We start from the raw sequence: 22,228 nt of genomic DNA, 5'->3' as shown, positions 1-22,228 counted from the left end.
TGTCGAACACGGAAACTTAAGGTTCTAAAATCCAAAACATAATTTAACATAAGACAATGAAAGCAAAGCTCCATGAAAGCTATCCCTAGCTTCTTGATGGTTTCTTATGCTTGCTTTTCCTTTCCCTTGTCTTTGCTTGGTGGAGGCCCTATTTTCAATAAAAAGGGAGATACATTATCACAACTTTGCATCATAATACCATAGTTGAATTAGAAACATAAAAGAAGGATAGTCGCTTACCTACTGGAGTGATCTTTCCAGCCTTAATATCACCAAGGTATTTGGAACAATTTCTCTTCCAATGTCCCATACCATTACAATAATGGCATTTATCAAGAGGACCCTTCTTGATCTTTGAAGTGCTAGCTTCATTAGGCTTAGCTTTGGTGAATGTGGGAGCTTGCTTTTTACCCTTCCTCCCATTCTTCTTGAATTTCCCCTTACTCTTAGTGCTTATGTTAAGCACATCTTTTGGTGGGTTCACATTTAACCCTATGTCCCTCTCGGCTTGCACAAGTAACTTGCGCAATTCTTCAAGAGACACATCCTTGTCTTGCATGTTAACATTTACCTCGAATTGAACATACGCTTGTACTTTGGACAAGGAGTGTAGAATCCTATATACAATGAGTTCTTTGGGGATTTAAACTTTTTGAATCTTCAATGTCTCGACAAGCTCCATAAGTTTGAGCACATGAGGGCTAACCTTTTGGCCCTCTTTGAAGTCGATATCAAAGAATGCCACGGCCGCCTCATATTGGATGATCCGCGGAGTTTGTGAAAACATTGTCACAAGCTTGGAGTAAATCTCATTAGCATTGCCCATTTTAAAGGCTCTCCTTTGGAGGTCCGCCTCCATCGCAAATATCAAGACATTTTTCATTGCGGCGGACTCCTTTTGGTAAGCCTCATATGCTTCCCTAGTGGCGGCGGTGGACCTAGTAGTAGGTTCGGGTGGAGAGGCCTCGGTAAGGTAACGAAGCTTGTCGTCACCTTGGGCGGCTAGTTTGAGTTGGGCATCCCAATCGGAGAAGTTTGACCCATTCTTTTCAAGTTTACATCGATCCATGAAGGATCGGAGCCATGAAGTATTAGCGAGAGGTGTGGCGGTAGGAGTTGGTGTTGCCATTTGTTATGAGAAAAAGTGGTCTACAAAACAAAATAGAAGGAGTAAAACAAATGTCGTTTTAACAATAATACTCGTAAAATGTATGATTTTAAACATGTTTTATGCATTTTTCTAGTGACCTCTACCCAACTAGATAAATGATTTCAAGACCCAAATTCATATCGACTTAGGCACGGTGTGGCCGATGAAACCCTTATCAATATAACTCGGTGGATTAACGTTTTAATTGATTCTACTCTTAGAACTCTTGGTCGATAATATTACATTAACTATTATCTTTAGCCCAAAACACATTCAACAAGGGGACGGTGTGGCCGATGAAACCCTTATCGAAAAACTTTTGTTGAGTTCAATCCAAATTTCGAATAAATGTGTCCATGATCCAAACCCACATTAACTTGGGCACGGTGTGGCCTATGAAACCCTCATCAACATGAATTCGGTGGATAGACATTTATCACCCACTTCCCCTACGTAACAAGGTTTGTACCCCGGTGTGGCCGAGTGCACTCCCTCACGAAATAGGTTTTCATGGTTTCTACTATTTGGTAAGGCTATGTCTCAATTGATTGTTTTAGCGAGAGGTCATGTCAATTTATTATCTATCACGTTTTAAGTGAACTAAGGCGGTGAACTACGATAATTCTAATTGACATGGTCGATAAACTCGATAAAAGAAGATGACAATGCATGTTTTAGTTATGGCGATTTAGCGATGCATGTGACATAAAATAAAATGCAAGCATAAAAATAAATAAATCCTAGTATGGCCTTCCTAAAATAGAAAAACTATTTAACTATTACATATTCGGAAACCAACTCCATTGGTCTCTTGAACTTCGGTTGTGGCACGCATCTCGAGGTAACACCGTCTTTATGTATCGCCATCTTGAAGAAATCCGTCTTTGGAAACTCCGAGATGAATTAAATTACATAGCAAATTACATAATTTCCTATTATACATTTGTAACTAAAATAAAATAAATCTATTAAATTAAAAAATGGTGATACGAGATCACAATAAAATTACAACCGAATCGATATTCCCATACATTTCGGGTAATACCAATTAAAATCTAAGGCCATACTAAGTAAAATTACATAATTCAAAAATTACATAAATAAAAAATATGACAATCATAAAGAAAATGCAGCATTATAATATCTATGAACATGCCCAATTTTATGCTAAATCGCCTTTAAATAGCCAATATCGTATATTATTCGGTTTTTACGAATTTGCGTGATTCAACATTTTAAAATCACAAGAATTACATAAATTCATATTTATGCATTAGTTAATTACCCTAACCACTTAGGACTCAATTTAGTCTTCACTAATTATTTGACCATAATTAACTTATATTACTAAAAATTGTTCATTAATGGACTAAAAATTACAAAAATAAGCTATAAACTTCAAATAAATCACAAAATTTCAAATAAATTCAAAATTTGAAATTTAAACTCATGAACATTCTGGAAAAAATACCATGAAACTCATAATGTTCAAAAACTTAGGTTAAAAATTTCGAAATTTTTTCGGAAAAACAATGTTGCGGTTTATCGGTTTTAACTAAAATAATCATAAAAACATGGAAAAATTATATTCATCAACTTTTCAATTTTATATCTGAAAATGATAATAAAATGCAACATTTAATGTTTTTCTTTAGTCATAGAGTATGTTTTATCAATATTTCACTAATAAAGTCACTATTCATGCAATTTTTCTTCAAAACTCCATAAATCATGCAAAAAGACTTCAAAATAGCCTATTATTTTACACGCATCTTGTAAAATTGCATGTGACATCATACTAAATTTCTATGACCAGATTCAAAATTTATCTCATATTAACCTATTTTTCACCTAAATCCGAATTTAATAATGAAAAATCCATTTTTCGAGCATAACAAGTCCAAAAATTATGAAAATTTATAGGTTATCTCAAAATAATATATGTGACAACATATCCAAAAATCACTGGAAAATTCGAAGTATAGCTCATTTTAGACCGAAAATGACATTTTTACTCATAAAATCATATTTAAATGCCATTATTGTATAATATGAACAATAAAAATCCGTAAATTTAACCAAAATATCCTAAAACATTATAGGACCAGAAATTTTAACATGCATGAATTAATTTCGTGATATATCATAATAACACAAATTTTACAAGTTTTATATGTTAATCTTTATAACTCGGAAAAACTTTTAACCGATTTGCATGCAAACAACCATGGCTCTTGATACCGATTGAAAAAAAAGTAGATCTATATATACACACATATTCATATATGTCTTAATTTAATTTGTCATAAAATTAATGATTGATCTTATGCATGCAAACATTAAAACAAAATAAGGAAGAAACATTATTCTTACATTGGATGTTTCGGTTTTATGGGCACAAAAGAAATCTCCTTTTCTTTTGTTCTTGTGCTTTCCTTTAATGGAAGAACTAAGATCCAAGTGTAGGATCTCTCCTTAGGATTTATACCCAAAGCTTACTCTTAATAAAATTAATATTATAAGAACTAGTACAATATTAATTTTGTAGAAAAATGACCCAAAAATATTATAATACCCTTAATATTTTCGGTTTTTAGGAGGAAGAAGAAGAGAGATTTTTATCTCTCTAGAATTCTTAATTTTTGGATGAGTTAAGATGAATGAATAATATCAATAACATTATTGAGTATATGGTAAAAAGGAGAGGAAAAACCAATTGTTTTTGGCCTCTAGAAAACCGGGTGGGAGAGAGGGCAAAGGGGAGCCAATGCATGCATAAATTGTTCTTTACAATGAGCATTAGGGTTGCATGGCTAGGTAAGTAGGTAATCATTGTGTTTACCATTAACTTAATCAAACACAATATTATCCTAATCCTCCTCCTTATTTCGGTACATGCATAAAATGGAACCCATTTTATTTTTGTCAATTTTGTCAATATGTCACATGTCACATGTTACATAAATTTGTTATGTATTTTTATCATAATAAAAATCAACGTATTAATAAAAATACGTCATATACAAAAATCGACTTAGTAATTCATAATTACTTGTGCCAAAATATTTTACCAATTTATAAATCGTATTTATAATAATTCATTCAAATTTAATTGTTTCCATAAACAATAATTTCATCTGAGCAATGATACAATTCGATTACTCAGACCGTATCTCATTTAATCACATTTCAATGTGATACGTAAAATTTTACTTCCAAAATCGTCCGTCAATTTTCAAGTAATTTAATTAACTCGTAACGTTATATGATTAATTAAATGATCAATTAAGAGTGTTGCCATATAGGTATGACCTAGGGGGTCAACTGATCACCACCGTCGCACGACAGTAATGTCAAACTCTAGTCAGCCAATCATTACCGATATATGTTGACCAGTTGACAGTAAAAATACTTCCCAATTGTATTCTTTAAAACGAGACTTAAACATGTGATCATCATGATCAACAGTCGTGATCGCATTATTGTCGGAGGACACATATTCCAACAACAACAACCAACGAAACAACACAACACCAACCGATTACTATAACCAGTCAACCACACTGGCAACAATCAATAAAGCAATCGACATACTAAACAACCAACAGAAACTGAGTAGGCGAACCTACCTTTAATCAACCGCAGCGATTCCTTGTTCAATCACATGACATCAACCAAGCAAGCAAAACTCCTATACAAACAGTACAAACACCTATTACTATTGCTACCACGCTACAAGAAACAACAACGACAAAGATGATGATGATGATGACATACCTACGCAATGCATATCGGCGTCAAGACCGCTACCCGACTCAAGCAACCTATCCCGAAGGCACAAGCATCCTCAAAGGCTCCCATGGAAGGAATTATGGTGAAAGAAATGAGGTGAGGCGACATCTAGGTATAAAAGAAGAAGGCGAAAATGATTTGCGATTCTATCAAAACACGATTATAAACTCTCGCTGTAAAGATGTTACTCGATCGAGTAACCAACCTACTCGATCGAGTGGCCCCTACTCGATCGAGTACCCAAGCTACTCGATCGAGTAGCCTCGACTACATCGAGTACCACTCATCCCAAGGCCTATCACGACACGAGGCATCCCTTGCACGAATTCCCAAAAGCCATCGCATTCCCCTAAGGTCGGTCAACGTTGGTCAACGAGTCCCTAAAAGAACGGGTATTATACAGACATTCCCCAAATAGCACTCATGACTCTATGTTTATAGTCCTTTTTAACTTTATCTCATTTTTCGTTTGATTTGATTTCATCCCACTTGGGACATTCTTTAATTTGGTGAGTTTTATCACCACACTTAAAGCATCCCACGGTGGAATTAGGTCGTTTCTTAGGAAAGCGTTTTTTCGAGTAATTATTATTGAACCTTTTATTTCCTTGACCATTGATTAACCCGGCTAGATTCCTTAAGAACATAGCAAACTCGTCTTCCTCCTCGTCTCCATCGCTTGGAGAGGACATGAGAGCGAGATTCTTTCCCTTTGAGGACTCACTAGAATGCTTGTCGAGATTGAACTCGTGAATCATTAGTGATCACATTAGTTCATGAAGAGATAGGGTTGACAAATATTTGACTTCCTCTATAGTGGTAACTTTGGGTTGCCACTTAGAGGTTAGACTACGAAGGATTTTCCGAATGATGTCCTCGGACTCGAAATTCCTTCCTAGAATTTTTAGCTCATTAATAATACAAGAAAAACGTGAAGAAAAGCTATTTATGGACTCGTCCTTTGACATTCTAAGCATCTCATATTGTTGCATGAGAAGGTCAATACGGTGTTTTCTAACTTGGGAAATCCCCTCATAAGCAAATACAAGAGAGTCCCAAATAGATTTTGCCGTAGGACATCCAGAGATTCGACTAACTTCCCGCTCACCAACACAACGTTGAAGAATCGACATTGCTTTGGAGTTCTTTTCGGCAAGTTTGAAATCATTTTCATTGTAATTTCTTTCCTCTTTTGTACATGTCGGTTTCCTCAATAACAAGAGGTCCATTTTGGATGATGGTCCAACATTGATAGTCGATACTTTTGATGTAATATTCCATTTTGAGTTTCCACCATCCAAAGTTCGCACCGGTAAAGACCGGGATCTTGGAGTGTTTCTCGGAATCCATTACCCAAGAATCAAACTCTAAGGGCGATTAGCCTTGATCAAGGGCACGAGGCTCTGATACCAATTGAAGAGTTTATGGATTCAAGTACCTAAGAGGGGGAGGGGGTGAATTAGGTACTATTTAAAAAAAATTCAACTTAAACTTTATTGAATTAAAGCAAGTTGTTTGAAGATGTGGGAGATAAGTGAATACATCGATTAAATATAAGGATTAAACGAGTATTGAAATGTGTATACTAGCTAAAGCCTGAAGATAACAATGGTTCTGACTTTTGCTATTCGTCTTAGCGTATGAAGTACAGGCTACAAAATGAATGTGACAGTATATAGAACTATTACTCAAGAGTAGAGCAAATAAGAAAACTTAACAAAGTAAAAGCAGCGGAATAAAAGTAAGCGGAGATAAAACAAGAGATTTTTGAATTGGTTCGGCAAAAACTCAAGTGCCTACGTCAAATCTACTTTTTAGTGATTAATTTAGTGATCTACTCCGATTACTAAAAACCCGTACAATAAAAAGAACTCGCAACCTACTCCGGTTGCCACACGAGTTAAAGGACTACTCCGTCCTAGAACTCTACACTCTAACTTAGAACGTTTACAAGGATCAAGTTTCCACTAGAGATGTCATTAGGGCGGGGCGGTGGTGGATATAGGCTCCCTCGTACCTGTGCCCACCAAGAACAACTCGTACCCATCCCCGCCCCACCACCTGTGGCGGGTACAAGTTTTCAAAACCATCCCCGCCCCAACGGACGGAAATATAAAACCGTACCTGTCCCGCTTACCCATCAACCCGCTACACCATAATTTTATTCGATAAATTTTTTCGCAAAAGTTGATTTAATCAGTATTAATTTCCATTTTTTTGAAGTTATCTTTATAATTTTAGTTTTTCACCAAAAAAGTTAATAAATTTTTTTATAAAATAGCTAATATTAATATTATATATTAATTATAACAATACGATTTAAAAAATGTCATAATCGTATTAATTTTTTTAATGATTGGCGGGTAAGAGGCGGGTAAGATGAAAAATTCATCCCCGCCCCATTACCCATGGCGGGTACAATTTTCGCACCCGCCCCCGCCCCACCACCCGCCAAAGCTCTACCCTTCCCCGCCCCAACTGGGGCGGGTGCGAGGCGATAGCCACTTGTACCCGCCCCATTGGCATCCCTAGTTTCCACTGACTGATTCTTAACAAGAATTGATATGGACAACTTACAAGATCAAACGGTTCATAAGTAAGAGAGTTTAATACTTAAGGCAACAGTTGTTGTGACTGTAACACTTGAAGACTTTGAAGGTTTTGCAAAATGTTAAAACGGTTTTGACACTTGAAAGCAATTTTGCAAACTCAATTAAATTCTCATAAAAGTCTTGGAAAAGAAGTGAGAAAAGACACTTCTTTTATAGAGAGGGTAAACAAGGTAGGTAAGCTAGGGTTTTGAAAATCAAAAGTCCTCACATGTGATGAAGACTAACACTATCCCAAACTTGCACAAAAGAGCACTCTTTTAAGAAGCAGATGAAGAAAAGAAGATTTGTAATTATCCAAAATAAGCCTTTGGTTTTTCAAAAACAAATAGTGGAAAACAAGTCACAACATGACAAGTTTAAATAAAAATGACATAAAGCAAACATTGTTTTATAAAAGACCAAGGAAACAAATTGGCACAAAGAAGGAAACAATTTGAATTGATAATTAGCTAAACCTTTTTTCTATCGAAAATGAAACCGAGTTTCAAGTGTTACAGACCAAGGTAACAGTTCGGGCTATTGTTACTTGCAAGAGTAACAGTAGTCTTGACTTTTGTTATTGCATTTAAATATTCTACTCCCTAACTTGTACATTAGATGGCACGATTGACTTTAAATCTTTGAGTGATCAACAATTCAACACATCTTAATCCAAGCTTTAGTTGTTCATTAAGCCTGAAAGGGTAAACTAAGAAAGCACACATTTAATGAACATGTTATCATCAATCAAGGGAACCCAACATAAGCAATAATGTGAACTCGTACATGATTAACAAAGACTAATCGTATCAGTGCGTATATTGGATTATTGGCTACCTTTAATACACCAGACCCAAAGTCCAAACGTGTTATCTACACCCAAATGCTATAGTGTAGTACTTTACCGCCTAATTTGAAACTCCGATAATAATGGAGCATTGTATAGCGTAGAGTCGTAGACAAATGTTTAGAAACTTACAAAGAACTTGTTTCACCTATTATGGTATTATTTAACCTCTTTTAATTTTAAGAAGAATATTTCTTTCTTAAATATTTCTAAAAGGGAGATCAACTTTCGATATATTATCCAATAATAATATTATTTAATCCGTTTTAATCTTAAAACACGCTTTTTTTTTTAAGGAGGCCAACTTCCAATGTATACGAGGAGTAATTATCATTATTGTTAGATATGGTGCTTAGTATTTACAGTAGTTATCTCACATGAGTTAATTTTAGTAATGACGTGCTTATAATCAGGATTAGGGCTGTTAATGAGACGAGACAGCTCGCGAGCAACTCGAGTTCGGCTTGGTCAAAGCTCGGTTCGGGCTCGGGTTCGGCTCAAAAGCTTAACAAGTCAAAGAGAGTTAATGTTGGCTCGACTCGAAAAGCTCGTGGCCAGCTAGAACTTGTGTAATTAGATAAGATATGACATATTTTATAAAAATATTTTGACATGATTATATATTTGTATCACACATATAAAAAATGTCCAATTGATTTTCTAATATTTGTATATAAAACTTTCGAGCCTTTTTATTGAAAATATCGAGAGAGAAAAAAACGAAAATTCAACAAATATATATAGGCTCGAGTTTGGCTTGAGCTCGGGTTAAAGCTCGCAAGCTTGCAAACGAGCACAATTTCTTCAAGTTTAATTCGAGCTCTAATTTTACTTTATGAGCACAAGCCGAGCAAGGCCAAGCTCGAACTCAGCTCGTTAACACCCCTCTCATTCTTGTTGAATGGCTCTATTATGTCGAAGACAAATCATGGCTCAAATTGCTAGTTGCTTTGTGTTATGCATATTGTATACCACCTTCCTAGTGTGAATGAACGCCAAGTTGGCAAGGAAAGTGCTTCCTTTAGTTGGTCTTTAACCTTTTTATATCGACCTAAGATTTAGGGTGCTTTTTAAGGTACTTTTTTTCGTAAAAATAGTTTGGTCAGAAAACCCTTAAATTTAAGGGTTATTTTAAGAGAAATATTGATTACAACCTTTTAAAAACCACTTTTTGAAAATTACAGCCTTATATAATTATTTTTGTAAATTACATCAAGAATATTATTTTCTTCTAAAATTGCACCAACTTGAGAATTCCGGTGAATTTTGACAAAATCTGACCGATATACCCTTTATTATTTAAGAGCCTACTTACCCTAATTTCTTAACTCTCCTCAACACAAACCAATTAATCACCACAAACAACATCAAAACATCATCAAAATTTCCCCTTTTTCTATCACAATTAAGCAAAGACACAAAAACAAAAACATAAATCACAAAAACGAAAAAAAAAAATACTTCCTTTCTGTTCTGGTAATTTCATACAAGTATACAACCCATATTAAACACCAACAAATCACCCATCAAACAGAAACCCATAATAATTAAACTAATCAAGAACACAAATTAAGTTAATAATACCAAGAATTAAATGAAAGAAACAACAAAAAATCAACCTTTGGATGTTCAAAAGTAATGGGTCGAAATTTAATGACAAAACTATTCAGTAGCTTTACTCCCTTTCTTTTCACCATTTTTCTCCATCTCACTAATTAATCGAATTAAATTAAAAAACCCTAATTATTTTCAATTTGGAGAAAACAGTTCTACAAATTTAAAAGAGAGATGAAAACACTAATTAATGTTGAAGAAAGGGGGTGAATTGAGTGATTGATTAGATGAGAATGTTGAAGAAATGTACAAAAGAACAATTGAATATACGCACTCGACTATGCTATATACTCGACTATATTCTATGGAGTAGTACATAATCAAATAAACAAAAAATTAATAAAGTTGTTCGTTTTAAATTGTGAGCAATTGACTTTTTAGGAAGAGGCTTAGAGCATGGATGTTGCAAATCTTTTCCTTAGATAAACAAAAACAACATTGAAATATCATTCTGGGTCTCTGGGAATACCTTTCTCAAGCATGATCATCTTCTTGGTTAAACCTACCATGGGCTGATGGGCTTATGAAGGCTGACGCATGAAACAAAAGGTTCCATGTGTATATCGATACATAGTTTCAACTTTTAATGTTATTAGCAACCATTGGTAATGGTGATAAATTAAAGAGCTTACATACATACATAGTTACATAATACAAATACATACTCCGAATACATAGCAAAACATTGACATTCGTCTCCGTGTTGTACTTGAATTCATAAGAACAAATAATATAGAGACGCACCAATTTACTCAAATCAAATTCAATTCTCAAACAGGAAATGCTAATCTTTTTTCTCTAAATAATTTCAAGAATTATTCTTTGTATGAAAATAGTGTGAAAAAATGTTTGCTTTTTACTTCCAGGCCACTCATTACGAATTGTGTAAGGTGAGTTTGTAAGAGATTAGAAAGAACATGCATGAGTGACTGAGAGGCCTTGTATAGCTTTATAATCCGGATTATTGACGTTTGATTTACCATACTTTACACATTGTTCAACAATATTCATTAGTAACCATGCTTATATAGTTATATCAACCTAATAATAAAAATTAAGTTATTTTACTAAATATTTTATTACTAAATGATTAATATGTACATAAAAAAAACATTTGAAAAAAGAGTGTACGCACATAAAAAAAATATTTGGTAAAAGATCGGTGTCGCTAATGGAAATAGAATGATTTTCAACTCTAAATCAAATTCACACAAAGATAAGGTATCGATACGTAACATATATAAAAAGAACATAATCAATCAAAAAATTTCGGTTAAACCAATATTATTTTGATGAAATTTCGGTTAAACCAATATTATTTATTAGTAAGATTTGCGCAAATAGTTACACAACACAAGTAAAGTACTATGTATCGTATCAGTAGTATAGTTTAGGAAAATGATATCATAGGTCATGTCATATATCTCATATTAGTTCATCTTCGACTCTTCTGGGTAATATATACATGAATCAAGTAACCATCATATATCATATCATATATTATATTAAAGCAACAACCGGTTGCCTCTTTGATTGCCACGTGTCACAACACATTCAGACGCCACGTGTCATACTCCCTAATTAAAAAAAACATAAAAAAAGGTGTAATCATTTATTATATTTTTTTTTTTTGAAAAAAATAATTTATTATATTTAGATATCCAGCTTGATTGACTTTATAAAAGCCAATATAATCAAATGAAAGAGATAATTCTCAAGTCATAGACCCTAATTAAGGTAAACAAATAAATCTTCCTCGGCCATATCTTTTGAAGGTTATTTATTTATTCCTAATTTAACGTTCTATATATTCATCCAACTCAAATACGGAAATACAATCAAATCAATAATATTGTTGAGCAATTTACCTAAAATCTCGCATGATATCTTTATATTCAAATATTAACTAGAATATTCCTTCCCATGTGATCTTCATTGCACATATAATTAACTTATTTTCCGTCATTTCCCATATATCTTCTAGATTTCAAATAATAATTCTTTGTTCATCTTGAATTTTACAATGCATTAATAGTTATATGATTATAATGTTCTTTTTTTTTTCTCTGCGTACAAAAATAATTTTAAGTTCTTAACTATTATATTATTATATATTATATTAAAGCTGAAGCCATCAGTTTAATACTTTGACACATGCCATTCACTATTTAAATGCCACGTGTAATTCACAACGAAATGAGACGCCATTCTACAAAAAAAAACAAAAAATATCAATCAAAATTTCAATATATTAATCATGATATGTATACTAATTAATTAATTATGGAAAAAAAACATATATTCAAATTTTAGAAATGTGGCAATCACGTAAAAGCATGATTATTGATTGATTCTTTCCCATAATACGGATAACTTAGAGAAAGAATTAGAATGATTATAGCAATAATTATACGGGAAAGTTATTATTATCATCATTAAATGAGAAAAATTAATATTCCCATAAACGATATTGTGTTACGACTGTTAACATTATAGGAGAATTTAGCATGGTTATAGGAGAAAATTCTCATCACATTATCATAGAATCAATTACGTCTCACTTTTTAAAACGATATTGTGTGAAATCTCTAATTTAAGATGAAATGTTTGTTCGGACCAAAAAAAAGATGAAATGTTTGTATATATTGAATTATTCTTTCCTGCTAATAAAAATACTCATGTTACTTTTAGAGCATTTATTAGAGCATTCAATTGGCTTCACAATTTAATATTTTGTATTAGCATGTGATTTACTCAAGTAGTTCTTGGTTTTTAAAATAGGAAAAAAAATCAAAATATTTCCTAAATTAGAAAAGCGTTTACTTGAAAGTTGAAATTCGGTACTTAATTATTAGAGTAATTCTACCATCCTCCCGGAGACTGGTTGCCATGGTTATTTTTGTAATTATTAATTTAGAGATTATATATTTTCATCTAAAAATCTTGCTTAAAATTCGAGATTTTAGACTGATTGTCAGGGTTATATAGATCAAGTTATTTCTCATAAAATGGTTATTTAAGAATATTCAATGAGACTATAATATGATGATTATGAAATAATTCTAATTCTAACGAATTACATTTCTAATTATTTTCAATCAATCTCAAATATTTATCATGTTAGTTTACAAACCCCGCTCATATCAACTTCATTTTAGAAACACCGTTTTTGGATTTTACATTTGAAGACTCGTGTCTATAATAATAAATATCAATATGTTTAAGATGTTTAATGGCTTAATCGTGAAGCTTGAATAACAAATTTTGCAAAATCCTAAGACTAATAAAAAAATTCCTAATACATATTAGGAAATGACAATAACAATAATTTCAAATGTAGATTGAATATTCTAATTAAGGTAACAAACATAATCAGGGATATTATCATACTAGTTTGAATGCCCGTGCGTTGCAATGGGGTGATTAACTCATTTATAATGCAAAAAAAAAACGTTATAGGGGTTTAATGTTTTCATTTTATGTGTAATGATTTGTTCACATATTATTAAAATATATCTTTCAAAAAAAAAATTAATATATACGTGGATTAACTCTTATTAATAATCATATAATCACCCTAACTTATACTAATCTTTCGATGTGGGATAATTCTACTATTTATAAGTAATATATTCACCAAACTTGAATTATTTTTATGATGTTGGACAATTCTACTATTTATACATAGTATATATTATAATAACTAAAAATTTTTCCAAACATTAACTTAGGTTAGAAATCATTATTATAGAAACAGTAATACAAATTCTTTCAAGAGTTATCTCTGGCAATACTTAAGGAAATCAAAAGATTTTGGGTTATGACTTCTATTTATAATCATAAGATCACCATGCCTTATGGTAATATTCCGATGTGGGACAATTCTAATATTTATACATTATAAACATCACTTTAATATAATATAGAAAATGTATATATATGGGACATTTCTATTATTTATACATAATATATTCACAACACCTACATTATTTTTCAATGTGGGACATATAACATACTAAAAAGTCTATATCTTTTATATCAAAAAAATTTGGATTAATACCTAAGTTTCAAGGATGCCTCATATTTATATTTATAGAATCACCCTACCGTATACTATTATTTCAATGATAGATAATTTAATTATTTAGACGTAGTATGTTCATAATGCCTACATTATTTTTCAATGTGAAAGATATAACATACCAAGAAATACATATCTCTTCTTAAAAAACCACTATTGTATACATTTTTTTTTTTTGAAGGTAAAACCACTTAGTCTAGATTATTATATATGGATCTCTACATCGTACATATAACGACTCATTAACGCTCTATTACTGCATTCAGAAGACAACCATTAGTAAAATCACTCATTAACGCTCTATTACTGCATTCAGAAGACAACCATTAGTAAAATCTTTAGTTTTGTACTGTGTCAGGAGACTACCATTAGTAAAACCTTTAAGAGTCGTTTGGTTCACCAAGAGAAGATAGAACTCCGGGAAAGATTAAATTCATGTGAAGTTAAAAATCATGTGAATTGTAGAAATCTTGTTTGGTTGGATGTGGGAACTCCCACTTACCTAGGAGGGGTTAGGTAAGTGACTTCCTATATTTTGTAGAAATTGGAGTTCTATAGGAAGTTCTACTTCCCATGAATTGGGAAACCAAACAAACCTTCATTCAGTTACATTTTTGGATTTTCTTTTTCATGTTTTTAACTCTTTCCCGGGTAGTTCCCAACGATTTCCACTTTATTTTTTATATCATATCCTAGATAATGATAGAAAATCTTGAGAGCTCTTTAAAACAATATTTATGAGACTAAATTTTTTTTGAGTGGATACATAAGTTCCAAATATGCATCGTATTTATAATCATAGAATCACATCACCTTATACTAATCTTTCGATATGGGACAATTCTACTATTTATATGTAGTATATTCACCACACCTACTTATTTTCTAATGTGGGACAAAACATACTAAAAAGTACACAATTTTACGTATTAAGAAGTACACCATCTTTAATATGTACAAATAATATGAAATTTATACTCTAATGATAGCATTTTTTAACACAAAGCTAATTATATTACTTTCATAATTTTTTTAACGATATTTTTTTGCCAAATGAAATGTAAAAGTTTGATATAAAAATTGGAAATATCACTTGAATATAATTTAGAAAATATACATATTATAATAATTAAAATATTTTCCACTATATTTTTTACATAAAAAATTATACTTTCCTAAATTGATTATTGACGATGTGGACGCTCTCAGATCGGTCGAAAAACTCTTATATATATATGTATATATATATATATATATATATATATATATATATATATATATATATATATATATATATATATATATATATATATATATATGGGTCGGGGTCAGGTGCGAACTAAAGTACGGTGCGAACCGTATATATATATATATATATATATATATATATATGGGTCGGGGTCAGGTGCGAACTAAAGTACGGTGCGAACCGTACGAACTAACCCAAATCAATAAAACACGCGCTGACATTTCAATTTTAAACTATTCTTCCACTCCATCTCATATTTGCTCCCTGACATTCAATTATTAATATCCTCTTCCTCTCTCACCCCAACACACAGGCCACGACCTCCGATAGCCGACGCCGGACAACCAATCACAGCCGGAAAACGCAGACACACCCACAACGACCACCTAATCTACCAGCTGAAACAATTAGACACCCTCCCACCACACACACTGAACTTTGATCGCCTCCCACCACTTCCACCGCTAGCCGTCACTTCCACCGCCGGCATCACTACCACTATCGGTCGCCACTTCCACCACCACTCCTACCATCTATATTTTCGTCAATGACCCTTTTCAAGAACGGATTTTAGTCTATTATAGCAAAAAGGTTAGATTCAATTCTTATTTTAATCTTTGTTGTTTAGTATTTTGAATCTATTCAATTGTAAAGACTTAAGAATTAGTTTAGTGCGAAAAATAAGATTACAATAAAAAAAAAAATTGTTTTTAGGTGTGAATTTTAATTAAGAAACTGGGTTTATAAAAATTGGGAAGATTTGACTATGTACATTTGTGTGAAGTACTGAACTCATGGTGTTCCAGGCATGAATCTTGATACTGTGGACTCGAGTAATAGAGAAGTAATCGGACTGGTTCATGAGTATGTAATATTGCTGCAGAATGTTGATTGCCTTAAACTGACAACTTTGGAGACTGACAGACGGCTTTTTTATAGGTTGTAGCCAATGTATAATGATAAAGAATTGGTGCGCAAGTACTGTAGCGGTTTGGAAATTGACTTTAAGATACCAAAATGGAATTGGTGCCACTGCAAGGTACTTTCCTAACTTATGTTTATCGATGGATTTAAATTCATATAATACTAGTAAAGTGGTTATTGAAGCCCCGAAGTTGGAGTACTTGTTTGCTCGTGCTTGAAAGTCATTGACAATTTCCTTTTGTGATAAATTGGTTGGCTTACGGGAGGGTGAACGTGTTACTTCAAATGATGAAGGCAAGTTAACCTTGAAATGGTATGAAGGAAACAAGTAGGAGTAGCTTACAAGTATGATTCAAATGATGAAGGCAAGTTAACCTTGAAATGGTATGAAGTGAAGCCGTCCCAATTACAAAGTGAGGCGACTAGAGGCTATAATTAGGCTGAGTGAATCCCTTGCCAAGATGGGATTGTAAGTGCTCGCTTTGATTGACTATTACATGCCTTATTGGGAGTTTAGATTTTGTAAATGTGGCTTTACATTAAAATTGTCCTTGTTTTTACAATTTGGTGCATTCAATTTACTTGATATATCATGTGTGATCCCCATGGATGCGGGATAATCCGTCACTCTTTCTGACTGATTTAGATGACTTTGATATGAAAAGAGAGATCTTTGTGTAGAGTGGCATGGTCTAATGAGCTTACTTTGTTGTACAATTGGCGTTCTAGCTAGTGTTAATAATTTTGGGCTGATGATGGTATTCAGGTCACATATAGCAACAGAAAATCACGTACAAGAGGCTATACGGCTCTTCACTGTTGCGACAATGGATGCTGCGCGCTCTGGAATTAATCAGCTAATGAATCCAACTCCTGAAATGGCAAATGAGATAAAGGTTTGACACAGTTACTTATTATTAATTCGATCAGGTTTGACACAGTTACTTGTGTGTGATCATAACTCTAAGGTTTGTTTAAGTTTGATTGGCAATGAGCAGCAAGCGGAAGTGCATATTAAGAGAAGGATAGGAATAGGGAGCCACATATCAGAAAGACGACTTATAGATGATCTAACCAGAATGGGGATGAATGAATCCATTGTAAGAAGAGCGCTCGTGGTAATGCACCTCAGAGATGAAGTTGAGTACAAAAGAGAAAGGCGTGTTATTGTTCGTAAATAAGTGTATCTAGCAATGTCAAGGAGTGTATCTAGCAAGATTAAGAAATGTATCTAGCAAGATTAAGAAGTGTATTTAGCAATCTAAAAAAGTCTATCTAGCAATCTAAAAGTGTGTATCTAGTAAGGTAAGAGATTGTATCTAGCAATCTAAAAGAGTGTATCTAACAAGGTAAATGAGTATTTTTTTTTTTTTTGAAGAGAAGGTAAATGAGTGTATCTTGAATGCTAGAGATGTGTATCTAGCAAGGTAAAAGAATGTATCTACCAATCTAAAGGAGTGTATCTAGCAATCTAAAAGTGTGTATCTAGTAAGGTAACAGATTGTATCTAGCAATCTAAAAGGGTGTATCTAGCATTCCATAGACGTGTATCTAGCAAGGTATGAGTGTATCTAGTTTGCCGGAAATGTGTATCTTGAAAGGTAAAGGAGTGTATGTAGCAATCTAAAGAAGTGTATTTAGCTTAGGAATGTAAAAGAGTGTATCACTCCTACTCAAGTCGTAACCGTGGCCAAATTTGTCTAGGAGTAATTACAGTTTATAATTTAGATATAACAACTTTTTATATTTTTGTAGAAATACAATCATTATTTTATCTTAATTGAATTTATTAAAAATAGATAATCAAATCCCACCCAAATAATGAGCCAAAATGACACATCCTTGTAATAACTGATACGCAAATTAGGCAGAATTTCAGAGACTTCAACATATCCCATAGATTCACATGCCATGGTTGGGGACCATGATTAATTGACTATTCTAAATCTGAGATCTCATGTATTCATAAAGGCAGATCGACTACATAGCTAGCAATAGAGTAAGTGGAGAGTACATTGGTAAAAAGATTCAAATTTTATTAAAGGCAGATAACTACGTAGCTAGCCATCACCGGTGACACCGCATTACACCACCATCACCACCAACTAAGACCACACCATCGCCCACCACCATTCACTACCCTCAGAAGACGCCGGCGACATCACTAGCAACCTCACGCAGCAACATATGTCTTTCCGTCACCGACAAATGAATCCTAGCATAAAACTTGTGTTTCCGGCTCAGAATATTCCGCATAACACAAAATGCTCTTACCTTTTTCAATTATATGATTGTAAACTTGTAATTCTAGTATATTCAATCAAATTTTTCATAAATTAAGAAAAAATTTCCAAAAAATATTGATGATGGTCTGAGACACCACCAGAGGCCGAGGAGACGCCGACAAAAGAGAAGTAACGGCAAAAGGAAGCGAGTGTACGATGTAGGTGAAGGGTCTGTGATGGTGTGTCAGAAATGGTGAAGTTGCCGATGTTTCCGTGACAAGGGACATGAAGGAAGGATGGAGAAGGTAAGAGAAGACCATCGATCTTGTCGTATGATTAAAAATGATGATGACGCGAGGCACTACCGGAGGTCAACGAGTCGTCGTCGGTGGTTCAGATTCGCCGTCAGCGGACAATTGGTGGATGAGGTGATGGTAGGATGAGGACGGTTACTTACTGTTGTTTGAAATTAGGATGGGTTATGAGAAGTTTGGGCTTATATGGATTATAAGAGGGTTGGGCTTTAAGTGTTTTATTGAAAATCCACCTCAGTTACATTAGTTCGTAAGTTCGCACCGAACTTATAGTTCGCACGAGATCCTATTTCATATATGTATATATATATATATATATATATATATATATATATATATATATATATATATATATATTATACACCTTGATATCCGGTATATAATTTAAATACCAAGGATCTTAACATTTTATACAAATATATACGGTGTATTTGCTATCCATTTATACAAACTAACAAATCAAGTCGTCAATTAGCCATATAATACGGAATCTCAAACTTTAATAACGGCAATAATTTTCGTTTACATATTATATCCAACTCCTTCAAATCTGGGATCTTATCATTTTATACAAATATATAATATTCAGTCAAACAGAATATTATTAAAATAATTTATTAAAATTATCTCCAAAGATATCGCCCAAATCAACTTGAAGAAATTAGGAATAGTCTTTTAATCACTTTATACTTTTATTTTGTATTCCACCAAAATTTACGTATAATAAATGATAAAATATTTATCAAATTTAGTAAGATTTCTCCCTAAAATTCAATTTGATGGTACAAGGTTCATTAGATAAATGCCGAGGTTTATTATTAAGTTTCACCCCACTTTAATATGGTATCTTTATAAACTCATGAGTCCTCCTAACTTAGATGAGTCTCTAAGTCCTATTTTAGACCCTTAGATCATAGAAAATGAATGGCTAAGATTAAAACAAAATAAAAAGTGAATATAAAAGACTCAAAACCCTAATATCTCTCATTTCACTTCCTCACCAATCTCTCACTTATCTCTCTTCCTAATATTTCCCTCCCATCTCTCTAACTCCACCGACCGACGCCACCTGCCACTGCCCCCGCCGACACCGTACGCACCACCAGACCCGCGCCTCCACCTCCTTTCCTCCTTTCTTCATCTTCTCTCCCATTTTTCTACCACCACCCCGCCATACCCCCACGGACAATCCCACCACCCGGCTTCCCCTGCTTCATCGGCCGCCCCTCCTTCCCTTTTCTCTCTTTTTTTTTCAGATTTGGTATGCGCGTAGGGTGGTGGTTGCTTGTTGTTTGTGTTGGTGTCATTTTCGGCATTTCCTTTTTATTTTTTTTATTTTTTTCAGATCCGGTGGTCTCATGATGGTGGTTATAGGGGGCTGGGTGGGCGTGGTTGTGGTGGTGGCCGTGAGGTTTGGTTTTTATTTTTTTTCATTGGTGGTCATTGTTGTTGGTGGTCGTGGGTTGTGGTTGTGGTGGTGGCCTCGGTTATTGTTATTGGTGGCGGCGGTCGTGGCTACCTTTTCGTTTTTTTTTTCCCCAGATCTGAGTAAAGAAATGTTTGTTGTTGTTGGTGGTAGTTCATTTGTGGGGTTGAAGGTGATGTCGTGGTGGCCTTCTCCTTCTTTTTTTTTTCCAGATTTGTGGTGGTGGTAGTTGGGGAAGGTAATGGTGTGACAAAGGAGGTGGTGGTTATTGTAATTAGTTGGATTTGTGGCGATTAAGACCAAAGTTTCATCTTTAAAGAATTAAAGTTATGGTGACATGGACTTAAATTACGAAAAATTTAATTAATATATTAAAAATCACCATATTAATATAAAGTTACACCACCAAGGGTTAAAGTTACCCTCATAAGAGAATAAAGTTTCATAAATTATGACTAAAGTTACGTAAACCAATTTTTATACTAGAAACTAGAAATGGCCTAAAAAGTTTAAAGTTGTAATTTTTACCATTAAAATTTCAATCGTACAATATTAAAGTTACCTTTATAAATCAGTAAAATTAAAAAAATACTAGTGACACTTGCGTTATTTCAAAATTTTATATTAGGAATGACCTAAAAAAATTAAAGTTGCAATTTTTATCGTTAAAGTTTCACTCGTATAACAATAAAGTTTCATTTAGAAATCGGTGAAATTAAATAAATATTAGTCACAATTTCATTATTACATAAATTCAAATGTTGTATTAAAAATGGCCTAAAAAATTAAAGTTGCCATTTTTAGCATTAAAGTTTTACTCGTAAAACATTAAAATTACACTCAAAAATCAAATTTTTATATTTAAAAAACATTGTATAACAAAAATTTTAAATTTTTATTTACAAAATAACCTTAAATATTAAAGTTATAATCATAAAGAATTAAAGTTAAACTCATAAATTAAAGTTTCACTTTGAAAACACTGAAGTTTCATCTTAGAAGTTTCAAAACTCAACCATCAATCTTAGAAGATCAATGGCTTAGATTAGGACTTAAGGACTCACCAATTTAGGTGGACTCATTTGAACTTCACTCTCTCTCTCTCTCTCTCTCTCTCTCTCTCTCTCTCTATATATATATATATATATATATATATATATATATATATATATATATATATATATATATATATATATATATATATATATATATATATATATATATATACACCTTGATATCCTAGATATAATTTAAATACCCAGGATCTTAACATTTTATACAAATATATACGGTGTATTTGCTATCCATTTATACAAACTAACAAATCAAGTCGTCAATTAGCCATATAATACGGAATCTCAAACTTTAATAACGGCAATAATTTTCGTTTACACATTATAGCCAACTCCTTCAAATCGGGATCTTATCATTTTATACAAATATATAATATTCAAATCAAACAAATATTATTAAAATAATTTATTAAAATTATCTCCAAAGATATCGCCCAAATCAACTTGAAGAAATTAGGAATAGTCTTTTAATCACTTTATACTTTTATTTTGTATTCCACCAAAATTTACGTATAATAAATGATAAAATATTTATCAAATTTAGTAAGATTTCTCCCTAAAATTCAGTTTGATGGTACAAGGTTCATTAGATAAATGCCGAGGTTTATTATTAAGTTTCACCCCACTTTAATATGGTATCTTTATAAACTCATTCATATATTAATACTCTGTATTATTTGTAAGATTTTTACAATCAAATGGGCAGAAAGTAGAATAGATAGCCCGGAAGAATACGGCAAAAACATGTTGCAAGTGATCCTTTTTCTTGGTTAAATTAACGTTTATTGGTTGTAAAATATTCAAATTCTTAAATGCTATGTGTATGTAATATTTAAATTATTTACATGGCTAATTTTTTGAAAACAAAAACTTAGACGGGGCAGAACTCCGTATAATAGGGTGTAAATTAGACTAATTTTTGAATCGCAAATTCTATGACCA

The 22,228-nt window shown here is 32.7% G+C and overlaps 1 protein-coding gene across 1 annotated transcript; it reads left to right on the top strand.

The window, feature by feature from the left end:
- The first annotated feature begins 16,612 nt into the window (after positions 1-16,612).
- Positions 16,613-17,535, top strand: LOC141602504 (DNA replication licensing factor MCM5-like). Its single transcript, XM_074422756.1, has 3 exons — positions 16,613-16,717; positions 17,015-17,144; positions 17,247-17,535. The coding sequence occupies exons 1-3, from the start codon at positions 16,710-16,712 to the stop codon at positions 17,427-17,429; spliced, it is 321 nt and encodes a 106-aa protein (XP_074278857.1). The 5' UTR covers positions 16,613-16,709; the 3' UTR covers positions 17,430-17,535.
- The last annotated feature ends 4,693 nt before the right edge of the window (positions 17,536-22,228 follow it).

Source organism: Silene latifolia, chromosome 9 (genome assembly GCF_048544455.1).
Source record: "Silene latifolia isolate original U9 population chromosome 9, ASM4854445v1, whole genome shotgun sequence".
Taxonomy (NCBI): Eukaryota; Viridiplantae; Streptophyta; class Magnoliopsida; order Caryophyllales; family Caryophyllaceae; genus Silene; species Silene latifolia.
Note: the sequence above shows the minus strand (reverse complement) of the source record. Positions and strands in the feature narration are given on the sequence as shown.